This window comes from Equus asinus, chromosome 4, assembly GCF_041296235.1.
Source record: "Equus asinus isolate D_3611 breed Donkey chromosome 4, EquAss-T2T_v2, whole genome shotgun sequence".
Taxonomy (NCBI): domain Eukaryota; kingdom Metazoa; phylum Chordata; class Mammalia; order Perissodactyla; family Equidae; genus Equus; species Equus asinus.
Genome location: NC_091793.1, coordinates 69,591,327 through 69,606,391, shown reverse-complemented (window position 1 = coordinate 69,606,391; position 15,065 = coordinate 69,591,327). Strand labels below are relative to the sequence as shown.

Sequence of the window (15,065 nt, the reverse complement as noted above, 5' to 3'; positions counted from 1 at the left end):
ACATCTGAATCCACATGCGATATTACTTTCTTTATAATGTTGCAGCAATATTAAGAGTTTATTCATTGGGGCATAAAGAAAAGAGTGTAAGGATAATCCCCCCCACTTACCAGTGATTGCTTGAGGAGACTCGGTCCTGAGTGAGAGAGAAGCACTCATTTTGTACTTAATAAAAAACCAAAAATATTTAAGATCAGTGTATTTAAGACAGTTCTTTGACTGATCCTAGTAGAATCATGACCATATGTACTTTTTAAACTCCTTATTTTGGACAATATTTAGATCAACAAGAAGGTTTCAAAAACACTACCAAGAATTTTCACATATGTTTCACGCAGACCCCAGTGTTAATACTTCATCACGTTTGTTTTATCCTTCTCTCTCTGTGTGTATTATCATCAGCTGTGAGCTGTTTGAGAGTGTTGCGGACACAGTGGTCTGTTGTTCCTAAATACTCGTGGATTTCCTAAAAACCAGGACATTCACCTGTGTACTCTTAGTTCGGTCATCTAAATCAGTGTTAGGGTTGATAGAGTGCGAATACCTGATCTCTGATTCTTACTCACATTTCACCTGTTGTCCTACTAATGGCCTTTATAGCAAAAGAAAAAACAGTTTTCTGGTCCATGATCGAATCCGGGATCACAGGTTGCATGTAGTTCTCATCTGTATGGTCTCCTTTGATCTGGAGGAGCTCATCATCGGTCTTTACTTATCTTTCTTGATGTACAACTTTGGGAGAGTACAGGCCATTATTTTGTAGAGTCCTTCAGTTTGAGCTTGTTTGATGTTTCTCATGATTAGATTAAGATTGTGCTCTTTTTGGCTGAATACCTGGGAAGGGATGTTGTGTCCTCAGTGCATTGTATCAGGAGGCACATGGTATCTTGGTCCTACCTGGCGAAAGAGGTGTTTGCCGGTTGCTTCAGGAAGTTGCTATCTTTTCCCTTAGTAATTAATAGTATCTTGTGGGGAGATTCTTTGAGAATATGTAAATATCCTATTCTCCTCAAACTTTCACCTACTTGTTTTAGTATGATTTGTGCTTAAAATACTTACTATATTGGCTGGCAAAGGGTGATATTCTGATTCTGTCATTTCTTCCTCATTTATTAGTTGGCTCCATATATTTTTGAGATGTCTATTTTATGTCTATTTGTATAGCAGGAGTTAAGTGTATATTTTGATAGTTATCCGAACAAGGAACTACTCTGAAGAAAGAAAAAAGTTTTTAAAATTAGAGTTATTTAGGTACATTTATATTCATAGAGAATTTCAGGCAACCTAATAATTTGCAAACATTAATAAAATAATGTGATGAAGTGTGGTTCAGGCTCTGGGCTTCCTAGCAACCAAAGTAGAAATGGAGAGATGACCAGCTGTAAGTTTTTATAACTATTGTGAAAGGGACATAGGCAAAGATTAGCAAAATGTCTTCCTGGATTTAGCAGGATATTAAAGGACACTTTGCAGGAGGGGAAAAAAGCAGAGTGTGGAAAACTGATGAAACAGAAGACAGCACTGAGTGAGGTCCAGGTTATTCAGCTGTGCTGTTCCTGTAGACAGAATCCACCAGCTCGAGCTTTGGACTAGGGGAACTTGTCAGACGGCATCTGGGGTGAAAAGAAAACCAAGAGCTGGTAGACCCCACTGAGTTATCTATCTTTGAACAAATTAAGTAGAGGTCTGTGACAAGGACCAGGGCAAAGAATCCAGAGAAATTGGATAAAAATGGCTTGAAATATAGAATGGGAGACCAGTCAGCCTGGAGGAATTTATCTGGCTACAGCAGCTTTTACCTGGGCTTTTGGGTAGGGGCGAAGACGGCTGTTGACTGTGGACCAAATGGATGGGATTACAGATGAGGAAGTACTTTGTGCCGGGCTCGTTGACTGGTGGGAATCTGTTTAGTCATCCTTAAAGGTTTTGTGGAGGAGACGGCCTGTAGGTCTCTTTTGGATGAGGGAAGAGAGATGGCTCAGTGGGCTCCACAAAGGATCATGTTGCCGGTGTCATTAATAGAGCTAATGTTTGAGGTAAGCCGGCTGCTCGTACAGCAGTGAGGCTGAGCAGGATTCCCAGGTAGAGGAACCAGGGTGGGGAGTAGGACCCTGACCTGACTCACAGGGCAGTGGAGCCATCGGAGGACCCCCGGGAGAGGGGGCCCTGCAGCACCAGGTGCTGAAGATGGCCTGAGGAGTGAGGGGTCGGACGAGGGTGGTGGGACTGGCACGAAGGGGAAGTGGGGGAGCAGCAGATTGGAGTAGCAGCGCCTTAGGGACGAGGACAGAGTGGGCGTTTTTGGTGTTAGTTTGGACGTATGAAGGACTGGGATGAATTTGAGAAGTCTTCAAGATTTCAGGCTTCAGAATACGATTTATTGGCTGTGGATGGTCAAGTTCTTTTCCTGCATGATGCATTTGGTCTTTTTCTTTTTGGAGAAGACAATTTAAGAAAAAATACCAAATAACTTTTTTTTTAATATTAAGATTATGATAGTTAACAACCTTGTGAAATTACAGTTGTACATCATTATTAGTCATGTTGTAGGTACACCACTTCACCCCTAGTGCCCTCCCCCCAACCCCCCTTTCACCTGGTAACCACCCATCAGTTCTCTTTGTCTATATGTTAACTGCCACCTATGAGTGGAGTCATATAGAGTTTGTCTTTCTCTGTCTGGCTTATTTCACTCAACATAATACCCTCAAGGTCTATTAATGTTGTGAATGGGACGACTTTGTCCTTTTTTATGGCTGAGTAGTATTCCATTGTATGCCATATCTTCTTTATCCAATCATCAGTTGCTGGGCACCTAGGTTGGTTCCATGACTTGGCTATTGTGAATAATGCTGCAATGAACATAGGGGTGCATGGGACTTTTGGAATTGCTGATTTCAGGTTCTTAGGATAGATACCCAGTAGGGGGATGGCTGGGTCATAAGGTGTTTCTATTTTTAACTTTTTGAGAAATCTCCATACTGTTTTCCATAGTGGCTACACCAGTTTGCATTCCCACCAACAGTGTATGAGGGTTCCTTTTTCTCCACAGCCTCTCCAACATTTGTCACTCTTGAAAATACCAAGTAATTTTGAGGAGCATTTAGAAAAATAGTCCTGGAGACATTTTTGTCTTTCACTTCTTACTTTGGCTGAGATTCCTAAGCCTTATGTGCTTTGTGATTTGTATACATATCTTGGGAACAGACTTTTTCAAATACGTTTCTTAGGCTGCCTAAATGAAGTATTTTTGCAAACGCTAATTTAAAAAAAAATTTTGTTGAGCCTGCCCTGATGAGCTAGTGGTTAAAGTTCATCATGCTCCACTTGGTGGCCCAAGTTCAGAACCACACCACTCATTTGTCAGTAGCCATGGTGTGGCAGCTAGAGGGCCTGGAAGGACTAGAAGGACTTACAAGTAGAATATAGAACTATGCAGTGGGTCTTGCGGAGAAGAAAAAGAGGAAGATTGGCAACAGCTGTTAGCCCCGAGTGAATCTTTCCTAGCAACAACAGAAAAAAGAATTTTGTTTTTGTTACAGTAAAAGTGCTATGTGCCTGTTGTATAAACAAGAGCAAACTAACAAAACTTCTGACAATAAAGTTAGAATGAAAAACTTGGAAATCACTCATAGTCTTTTGCCATGACTTAACTATTTTATTGTTTGTATCTGTTGACAAAAGGTGGAAAGAATATTTGTGTAAGGCCCAGGATACTACACATGCTGTTTTGCCAGCTGTTTTTTTAGGTTAAATGTATGTCGTGATCCATTTTTCCAAATCAATAAATTAGATCGCTTATGAGTTAATATTAGTGTATTATTCTCTTCCGTGAATAATACCCGTCATTTTTTTATCCACCCCTTGGTTGCCGACATCTAGGTGGTTTCTAGTTGTTTTGTTCCAAGCGTCACTGCAGTGGCCATCTACGTGTGTTTATGCCCCCTGGGGTGTCTCTGTGCTGACAGTTCTGAAAGGTTGAATTGCTGGGTCACAGTGGGCCCCACCCACCTGTCAGTGGTGGATGAGTACCTCTCTACCAGTCTGCGTGTTATCATTTCTCTTAATATTTTTCCTTTTGGATGGGCAAAAGATATCCCTGTGTTGCTAGAAGCAGTTTAGAAAATATTTCTTCTGCTTCTTTCAGATAAGAGCGAATCTTAAGAGCATATAAAGTAAATAATTTTATTTTTGTTAATCTCATTTCCCCCTCAAATGATTGATGAAAATCTGTTCTGTCTGGGGTGTATTAAACATTAGCAGAGAGGGAGATGTCAATAATTAGGAGGAGGAAATGCTGATTCTTCGACAAAGTCCACTTTGAAATGGATTAAAGAAATTGGGAAACTATCTGTTGTTATTTAATCCCATTTTGGTTTGTTTTTTTGTTTGTTTTTTGTGGTTTTTTTGGGTGAGGAAGATTGGCCCTGAGCTAACATTTGTTGTCGATCTTCCTCTTTTTGCTTAGGGAAAATTGTTGCTGAGCTAACATCTGTGCCAGTCTTCCTCTGTTTTGTATGTGGGGCATGTGCTACAAAGCGGAGTGCATGAATTTAACCGCTACACCACCTGGCTGGGCCCTGTCTAGGCCTCAGTTTCTCATCTGTAAATTGGGAGCAATATTGATCTGATAGGTTCGTCCTGACACACGCAGACAGTGCTTGATACATGGTAAGTGCTGCAGACTTGTTAGCTTTATAATTATTTTATAGCAGCTAATGTAATATTCTTCATTTTGTTAAAAAACAAAATTCATCTGGGTAAACTTGAAGATCCAAGATCTAATTGGCTTCATTCAGTGATTCATGAATCGGGAACCATCCCATCCAGCAAGTAGAAAGGAGCTCCAAGGAGCTGCACAAAATGGAAGGTTTTTATAGACAGCAGGGGGGACGGGACAAGGAAGATGAAAGAGTGCATTACTTCAGGCAAGGTGACCTTTCCTTAGGGGAAAGCAGGGGGTCCCAACAGGCAGATTACCACAGTGTGCCGATCAGGAAATTTCAGACTGACTGGCTTAGAGTTCCACTCCTGGGAGAGGCTGAAACTGCTGTTGGGTTTGGTGTTAAGTCTTGGTTTGCCGAGAGGGGCTTAGCACAAGTGACTCCATTTTGGGCCTGTTGTTTCTTCTTAACAGTTTCCTTGTGGTTGGTACAGCACTATGGTTGCCTGTCTTTGGTTACCTGTTAGGAATTTAAATTGTTCCAGAACAACCAAACAGTGGCGGAAAGAGAGGCCACAGAGGAATAAACAGTCCGGTTGCAGAGTAGCCTCATCTCAGCAGACTAGTTGAGGGCGTATCGGCTGTGACTCTTTGCACGTAGCGGGTGCAAGTTCACTGGCCAGGTCTCTCATTGCATTGAAATGTGTGCTAAACTGGATTGTAGGGTATATACCCTGCCTTTCCTTTCTTTAAAAAAACCCACAAAACTATTTTGGAAACAAACATCAGTCATCTCTGAGTGGGACTTATCAGAATCACCCTCTTCCCTCTGGTAAAACCCTAAGCTAGGCTGTATCTGAGCTTCCGGAGGTTGGTTCCGAACCAGGCTGTAGTGAGGGGGAGGCTTCAAGTCGCTGCACACATCATTTGACTTGTTGAGAAGCCACAGACCTCCTCCACCCACTGGAGGCTCTCCTAAGACCTAGGGTCCCAGGTCATACCCTTTGTCAGACTTGCCTTCCCTTATCACGCTCATTTTAAGTTGACCCTCTTCATAAAGTTCACACTGATCACAACGTCCTTTAAGGTTCTTCAGCCGTTACTGCCTCTACTACTCATCTGGTGTTAATAATTTAGTGCCCTGTAATGGCGCTTTACAGATCCCACACTCTTTATATCTTCCACAGCTGAGTCTCTTAACTTGGGGCCCTGGTACAGGCTGGGGGGCTGCTCTGTGAAGCCCCAGCTTGAATGTAAAATCATGTGTGGATCTTTATGTGCTTGCTTTTTGTTTGTCTGAGAAGGCTCATAGCTTTAGATGCCCGGAATAGTCTACAGCAACAAGCAAAATAGAGTGACTGGACTCAAGGAAGTGCTTAATAATCACTTTCTGAAAGAAGTTTCTTCATCCCATCACCGCCCCCCGCCCCAATCGCTCTCACTGGCATGGCTGAGGATTCCCCCTTCCCAGCTCAGCCTCCACCTGCCTGCTCCATTCCCCTCCAGCCCCTCGACACCTGCGCCAAGCTCACTCTCAGGCCCCTTCTCTGGGTCCCTCAAACTCCCTGCCCTCTTCAGGCAGGTACAACAGCTGAACGTTCTCACACACACTCCTATTCCAGTTCGCTCACCCCCAGGGTGAACTTTTCTCCCTTTTCACACCCCCACATCCTCGGTCCCCTCGCGGAATTCACCACCGGGCAGGCCCTCTCACCCTTGCCAAACGCCTGCTCCCCTCGGCGTTCCTTTTTCCATCCCCTGGTAGGGGCCAGGGTCGACCCCAGACCCACGCACCGCCCGCAGCCCCATTTAACCCTTTAGTCCCGACCTCTCCTCCGACCCCGGGCCAGGCTGACTTGCGGCTGGACACCCGCTTGGAGCTCAGGCTGCCTCTGCAGCTTGGCAGCGGCCAAAGGAGCCGCCCCAGGTCCTAGGCGGCTCACACTGGAGCTGGTTCCTGGGCTGGATTCACAGGAGCCAGCGTCGCTCTGCCCGTCGCCATGACGACGCCGACAGGCTCCCAGGGTCAGCGCTGGGATGCGACCAAATTCCCCGGGGACTAGGGGGAGTTGGGGCCGTGGCTCGAGGTTCGGAGGGCATGGATGACTTCTGGGGACTCGGAGCAGTCTGAGAGGCCTGCGGGAGAAGAGAGAGCGTGGCTTAGGAGGTGGGAGGCCAAGGGATTCCCTAGGGGAGATGAGAAAGTCAGGAGACACCGGGAACTGGAAACCTGCGAGCACCCAGAGGGGCGGGGCCAGCCAAAAAGCAGGGGCTGGAGCTTCCCTACAGAGCTGCTTTCTGGGACGCCCGACTTCAATATAAATAATTTGTTTTACATTCCCTGTTAGGGTAAATTTCAAACAGGTACAAAGCTGGACAGAATAGTATAATAAGCCCTCAACACCCACTTGCAACAATTACCAAATCATGGCCGATTTCTTTCATCTGTACCTTTCTCCTACTTCCTCTTATTTTAAAGAAAATCCCAGACATCGTTTCATCCATATTTAGCATGTACCTCCAAAAGATAAGGCCTCTTTTAAAAAACATAACCACAATACCAGTACCTAAAAAAATCACAGTAATTTCTTAACATCTTCAAATACCCAATACTCAATTGTCTCATAAATGTCATAAAATATTTTTCTGAAGGGTTGGCCAGTTTGAATCAAACCACATATTGTGATAGATTGATATGTCTTTTAGGTGACTTTTAATCAATAGATTCTTCCATCATATCTGTGTTGTTGCAATTTATTCATTGAAGAAACTGTTTCTGTCCTCAATGCTGGTAGTTAGGATTATAAACTGTGAAACTGGGCCTGCTCCCCCGACCCGGCTCCACCCTGCTCTCCCATGGACATTATCCTTACACAGAGGGCTCAGGCCTCTCCCCAGGAGCTGTCCTTGTCTCCCTCCCTCCTTGTATGACTTGACACTTACTGGATGTTATTTATGATTTCCTAGTGATAAGAGATTGCAGTAGGAATCCAATGAGGGTGCTTGCCTTTCTCAAACCCACATCACTTGTGCTGAATGTGGGTTTTTTTCCCCCTCCACTGGGAATGTTGATTTTTTCCATCTTTCCATTCTCCAATCCTTCCCGCTCCTGTACCATCACCACTGATTAAAGATCTCCCCATCTTTCAAGGCTGACACTAGAAATGGTACATCCCCTGTCCTCCTCCTCATGATCCTTCAAGCTGGAAGGACTGTGTCCTTTTCTGGGTTTCCATACACTTTGTTCCACCATCTCTCTGGGCACTTATCTTTTTATGCGTTTTACTCATCATTATTTGTATATGTGTCTTAAACTGCGGAGTTCTTAGGGGGAGGGGACTGTGCCTTATCTTCGGATCTCCCACAGCCCTTGACACAGTTCTCTGCTCATAGTGATTGCCCAGGAACTCTGGCCACACGAGTAAAAAGTTTCCTTTGTTTATATAGTCGGTTGCTTTAGCTCCTTCTGTCTTGTTGCCCCACAAGGTGGTAGGGTTCAGAACAGGTGCCCTATTCCCCGTAGTCCCAGACCTTTCCACCCCAGCTCAAATCATCAAATGCTTGTTTCCATACACTTTTTAATGGATGTTGGGTAACACTTTTTAATTTGTACTTAAATTTTTTCTTAGAAAAATTGACAAACTCCCTATTTTATACATAAAGATAGATATGGATATAGATACGATACGTAGGTCTCTGTACAATCAAGTAACCAGACTGCATACTACAGTGTAGCGGACACTGCTGGTTGCCTGCTTCCACTTTCTTACAAACAGAACCCCCAGCTTTGCTCTGTTTTCTCCTCAACCCCCAGTCCCCCAGATTCTCAGTTCCAGCAGGACATCCTGATTAGTCTTGGCCAATCATGGAGTTCCCGATCCTCTTGCTCACGATTGGTTACGGTTGAATACATAACCTATTCTGGCCACAGAGACATTAGGGGAAGGCTTCTGGGGCCCCCTGGAAAAGGCTTCCTCTCTCCTACGAAAGAAATGTACGGAGATAGAGTATGTTTCTCTTTCTGAACATTGTAATGTCCAGAGTGATTCGTTGGAACTGCAGTGGCCAGCAGAGGCCATGAGGGGCCCTAGCATGAAGGTGAAGCTGGTGAGGAGGTGTCACCAGCAGAGACAGGAAGAAGACCCTGGCCTTGGATGACATCATTCCACCTCTGGTTGTTTGGTACCGCATCCCGTTATCTCTCTCTCTCAGCTGAAAACATTCTGACATACAGTGATTTCTTTTTATTGTTTTGTTTTTATTTATTTAGCATTAATTGAGGTTCATAACAGTTTACATCATTGTGAAATTTCACTTGTGCATTATTTCTTGTCTGTCACCACATAAGTGCTTCCCTTCACCCCGTGTGCCTACCCTCCACCCCCTTTCCCCTGGTAACCACGGAAGTATTTTCTTTGTCCATGTGTTTATATTCTGCATATAAGTGAAATCATATGGTGTTTGTCTTTCTCAGTCTGGCTTATTTCACTTAGCATAAGATCCTCAAGGTCCATCCCTGTTGTTGCAAATGGGATGATTTTGTCTTTTTTCATGGCTCAGTAGTATTCCATTGTATATATATACATCACATCCTTATCCAGTCATTGGTGGATGGGCACTTGGATCGTTTCCAGGTCTTGGCTATTGTGTATAGTGCCACAGTGAACACAGGGGTACATATGTTATTTTGATTGTTGATTTCAAGTTGTTTGGGTAGATACCCAGTAGTGGGATAGCGGGGTCATATGGTATTTTTATTTTTAGTTTTTTGAGGAATCTCCATACTGTTTTCCATAATGTCTGCACCAGTTTGCATTCCCACCAGCAGTGAAATAATTGGTTAGTGAATTGGGTAGATTCTGAGTTTCTTTTTTTTTGAGGAAGATTGGCCCTGAGCTCACGTCTGTGCCAGTATTCCTCTACTTTGTATGGGAGACATCAAGTGCCCGCCCTGAGTGTTGAGGAGTAAGGATAAGATGCATAGAGCAGCATTTCCCACACCTCGGGGGCAAGGGTCAGAAATGCAGTCCTGGCCCCTCCCCTGAGGTTTGACCCAGTGATGGGGTGGGCCTGGGAACCGGAACCTGACCACGCGCCCTGGACAGCTCTTTGATGAGGCAGGTCTGGGACAGAAGGGAAAGAGCTGCCCCAGGAGAGGCGGGTCCATCCTCTGTCCTGCCCCTCTCTGCTGGGAGGCTACCCGCAGGGGCTGTTCTCTTTCTGGCCAGAGCTGGGGCCGCCTTGAAGGGGGGAGAACATCTTCCAACATGTTCATGTCCATGGGGACGTCTCAGTGGGATGCCATCTCCCGAGGCCACGCGGGGGCCATGCTCCAGCGCCCCAAGGTTTTGTGCGGGTGTGACCAGGCCTGAGGTCCACCACGTCTGGGGCCTGTGCCGAGGGGCCACCGCTGACTACCCTCTCCGGTAAGCACCACGCGTAAGGCGTAGACCAGGACATAAAAGGGTGATGGAGAGCCACTGCCCCCGCTTCTCCTCTCCTCCATGCCCGCTGTTGTCCTCAACCAAACAAGGTGTGAAACTCTCCCCTTGGGGTTCTTTCTTTCCAGAAAACTCCTCAGTCCTGTATGCAAACTGATCCTTGGTGAGGGCAACCCATCCATATTTTGAACACCTTAGAACATCCCGAACCCGAGCTGGGACTTCTGTTTCTGAACCTCCCTCCCCACCATCCCCTCCCTCCCTCCCGCAGCCAGGTGGGGCTCCTTAGACAACCCCAGCTCCTTCCTGCCAGGGTGGGAGCTGCCCAAGGGGGAGCTGCGGCCCTGCAACCCCGGAGTCTAATTAGCCTCCTCCTGAGGCTGGGGGGGCTGGGGGCGCTTAAAAGAGGAGTGTCCCATAGAGGTGAGGGGCTCAGCGAAGCTTGGGCATTGAGACCGGGACTGCATTATGACTCTCACGGGCCCCGTGAACTTTAAATACAAATTACGTTTCAAGACTGCATTGGCCTGAATGCAAATGTGATCCAGGCTGGATTCATTGGTATATAGTCATTATTATTTTACTGTTTTTCCCTCTAATTTCAAAATACCTTAAAAGTGAAACATTTTCAGGGTCCCTAGAAGAGCCGTGACCCTTGGCCTGGGGGCCCAGTGGAGACACCGGCCACCCAGGACCTGATTGGTGAGGGGCCAGAGTGCAGAGGAAGGGGAGGAGGCTGTGGAGGCTGTGCGGGGCCCTGGAGACCCGGCTGGGCTGCAGCCCCGGGTATGGTAGGTACAGCCTGGGTGCATTCCTTACCCTCTCTGAGTCCCTGGTTTTGTGAAACACGATTCATTATGCCGATGAGACACATTGGGGTGGAGGTGACAGGAGATGCTGGGGATGGGGCCACAGTGCTGGGTACACAGATGAGCTTGATGCATTCTAGGACCCCTGCACTCCCCCCTCAGAGGAGTACGCTGGGCTGATGGCAAGAACATTCTCTGCCCAACATGACGTGGTGAGCTCGGGTGAGGGAGGTGGAAATCGGCAGGATGGATAGGCTCACACCAGGCACCTGTCAAATCGTCCCCACTCCCCTCCCCCCCCCCCGCTGCCTCTCTCAGCCTGGAGTTGGCAGTGGCCATGCCCTCCGGAGATGTCTGGGCATCTGTTTGCTCCTCCTGGCCGCCCCTCAGCAGCCCCCCAGCAGCTCCCTGGAGTCTGCCCAGCTCTCAGCCAGATTTCAGGCCGCTTTTGCTGCATTCATCACGCTGCCCCATGACATGGACTCTCAGGGCTGCCCAGGTTGGAGGCCCCAGGTCAGGCTTGTGCGGGGGGCTGAGATGGGCCTGGGATGCTACCTCCAGAGGACAGTGTTTGGTCCAGGCAGGCCCTGCTCAGGGACTCATTTACACCCAGGTTCTGCCTGCACAGGCCAGGAGTCCTCTGCCCCTCGCCGGCAGCCCAGAGCCTGGACAGAAGGATGCTGACACTCCTGTTGAGAAGGCGGGTGGGCACAGAGACTGGGGAAGGGTGGGCGCTACTGCTGGATGCTGGTGTGAGGGCTGAGCGTGGAGGAGGCAGCTCCTCTGGAGCAACAGGAGGATGTACCCCAGGCTCAGGCTCTGGTGGCGAGGGCTCTGTGCCAGCCCACTCAGTAAGCACGAGGGAGGGCCTCTGTGGGCCGTGCGGAGATGGGCACCTGGGGTGGATGAGGCAGGGTCACCACGCCCGACAGGCTACAGCAAGAGCTGAGGACAGAATGGACCAGCTGGTGAGAAGTCAGTGAGCAAACGGAAGGGTCCAGACAGCCAGTAATCTGATGAAAATCATAGCAGTTGTTACTTAGTCACTGTGGGCTGTGCGCCAAGCAATGTCTCAAGCACTTTGCACATTTTCTCTCCTTTTTTACTAATAATAACCCGAGGAGGAGGAAACCAAGTCAGCGGGAAGCTCATTAACATGCTCCATGTCAACCAACTTGTAAAGCACAGAGCCAGGCTCAGCCCAGGCTGTTCGCACTCCCGACCCCAACCACAGCCCCGGGCCTCTGCCCCTCACTCGCCCCTCACTCTAAATCCACACAGACAGAGAGCGGGAAGGAGGGAGACCAGAGGGAGCCAAAGAGAAGGGAGAAGAGGACAGACGAAGGGAAGGCAAAGGCCAAGGAGAGTGCAGCAGGGGCTCGGGTGGAGGCTGGAGGAGGAAGCAGCCGGTACCAGAAGCTGCCCAGGAACCAAGAGCAGGAGTCCAGGGTCAGTTTCAGGGTCTGTGAGGCCCCGGAGGCCCCCAGTGTCATCATCCCTGACCCGCCTCCAATGCAGGGTGGGTGAATCCGGTGGAAGGAGGGAGGGGCGATGCCCACGCCCACATCCAGCTCAGCTCACAGGGGACACCCCAGGGGAGACAACACAGGGGAGAGGCAGGACAAGCCTCGGCTGACTCCCAGCCCTCCCCAGTGTCACAAATATCGGCTCCATGTCCACATGGAAACAAAGGAAGTTAGACCCTTACCTAAAACCACATACAAAATTAACTCAAAATGGATCAAAGACCTAAATGTAAGACCTAAAACTGGGAAACTCCATGAAGAAAAAACAGGGCATAAGTTTCCAGATATTGCATTTGGCAGTGACCTCTTGGATATGACATCAAAGGCACAGGCAGCTAAAGAAATAATAGACAAATTGGACTTGATGAAAATTTTAAAATTTGGTGCATCAAAAGACGATGTCAACAGAATAAAAAAACAATCCTCAGAATGGGAGGAAATATCTACAAATCATAGATCTGATAAGGGATTAACATCCTGAATATGTAGAGAACTCCTAAAATTCAACAATAAAACAAACAACCCAATTAAAAAATGGTCAAAAGATTGAATAGACATTTCTCCAGAGATGATACACAAACAGCCAACAAGCACATGAAAGGTGCTCAGCATCACTAGTCATCAGGGAAACGCACATCAAAGCCACAGTGAGATACCTCCTCATGTCTGTTAGGTTGGCTCCCACCACAAATGAAAATAGCAAGTGTTGGGGAGGATGTGGAAAAATCGGAAGCTTTGTACACTGCTGGTGGTTGGTGGGAATGTCAGTAGTACAACTGCTATGGAAAACAGGATGGCAGTTCCTCGAAAAATTAAAAATATAATTAGCACACATCCAGCAATTCCACTTCTGGGCATATTCCCCAGAGAATTGAAAACAGGGTCTCGAAGAGGTATTTGCACACCCTTGTTCACGGCAGCATTATTCACAACAGCCAAAACACGCACACAACCCAAGTGTCCACTGACGGATTACTAGATAAGCCAAATGTGGTCTATCCACACAGTGGGATGTCACTCAGTCTTAGAAAAGAAGTTCTGACACGTGCTGCAGCGTGGATGGACTTCGAGGACGTTATGCTAAGTGAAAGGAGCCGGTCACAAAAGGACAACTACTGCCTGACTGCGCTTATCTGCAGCACCTGGAGTCAAACTCACAGAGACAGAAGAAGGGCGGCTGCCAGGGGCTGCGGGAGGGAGGAGCAGGAGCTGGTGTGTCATGGGGACAGAGCCTCAGTTTTGCAGTATGGAGCGAGTTATTATGGGTACAGATGCCCAACGTTACAAGTGTATTTAATACCACCGAACTGTACACTTAACAATGGCTGAGATGGCAGATTTTATATTGTCGTTATTTAACCACAGTTTCGAAAATTGGGAAAAAAAAAGTCATGGTGTCTAACAGTTCTGAAGGGTGAAATTTCCCATTCAAAAATGAACAGTCACCAGAAGATGGGAGCATAAGCAGAAGAGAAGTAAATCCTCCTCAGAAGAGGAATCCCACCGATAGGGTCCCCGGAGAACAGAGCAAAGGAGAAGTCAGATAAATAGTCCTTCATATTAAACACATGAAAGATAACACGGCCTCTTAGGGAAAACAGGCTTAAAGTAGATATGAAAGAGATTGGAGCAGAGATACAAAGTTACATCAGAAGGAGGGAGAAAGTGAAGTGGAAGAGCTCAGGAGAGAGAGAGAAAAGAAAGATAAAAAGGCACATTACAAGCTAAAAAAGAGGGATAGTATTGTGCAAGATAAAGTGGAAGAAAACAGTGAAATAACAGTGATTATGGAAAAGATAATAAATGAAAGGAATGATTATTCTGAAAAAGAAAACAGAATGAATAGAAAAACCAATAAATTGTTCAGAGAAGAAAACCTTCCTGAGATGGGGAATAGTTGAAATTTACATAGCAAAAAGGTCATATTATGTCCCAGCAAAAATGGCAGCAATCAACCCAAGCCAGGAGCTGGGGAGTTTGCTGAGCATCAGGCAATGATGCTGAATGCATTCAGGCGGGGGGACCTGTCTCCTCACGGTGGGGGCGGCGAGGGGGCCCGGGAACAGGCTGGCCTCACCCTCCCCAGAGCAGCGTTCAGGCCTGAGGTTCTGAAGGGTGAGATGTGATCAAGACCTTCACACTCCGTCCAGTTGTGCTGGCATAAAAGAAGGGGCAGATGTCTGTAGATGTGCAAGAAGTCAGGGAGGTGGCACCCAGCAGGCCCCTTGTACAAGGAAAACGACTTGATTAAAAACGCTGCCATCCCAGAGATGAATCAAAATGAAGAATTCCAGAAGAGAGACGCTTGATAGAAATACTGTGGTGTGTAGGATAGAATTTAACTTTGCCCCAAAGGAAGTGTGGCTCTATCCTTAGCCCCTGAGAGGTGATCCTTGAGCCGGGATGTCAGGCCGGATAGGAGCGTCCCTGTTTGCCTGAGAACCTTGGTCACACTGGAAAGTCTAACAGCGGGATTCCAATAGGGAATGGCGACACTGGGGTGATCTAGGGTGGGTCACCCTGGGGGGCTGGAGACTGACATCAGCCACGTGGGTGATCAGTCGCTCCTATATAATGGAGCCTGCAAGAGAAACTGGATGCTCAGGTCAGGGAGCTGCCCAGGCTG

The 15,065-nt window shown here is 47.2% G+C and overlaps 1 protein-coding gene across 13 annotated transcripts in view; it reads left to right on the top strand.

The window, feature by feature from the left end:
• Positions 1-15,065, top strand: part of LOC123285344 (coiled-coil domain-containing protein 93-like) — a 157,142-nt gene that overhangs the window by 25,012 nt on the left and 117,065 nt on the right. For 2 of the 13 annotated variants that reach the window (XM_070507482.1, XM_070507478.1), the window contains exon 1: positions 10,507-10,895. The exons of 8 other annotated variants lie outside the window; for them this stretch is intronic. Coding sequence is in view for 1 of the 5 variants with exons in the window: in XM_070507476.1 (XP_070363577.1) it covers positions 10,893-10,895 (3 nt within the window). In the remaining 4 variants the exon portion in view is untranslated. Of the gene's footprint in view, positions 1-4,154; positions 4,672-10,505; positions 10,896-15,065 lie in introns of those variants that run through there. 3 more of the 13 variants (XM_070507476.1, XM_070507481.1, XM_070507479.1) reach the window with 3 other exon arrangements.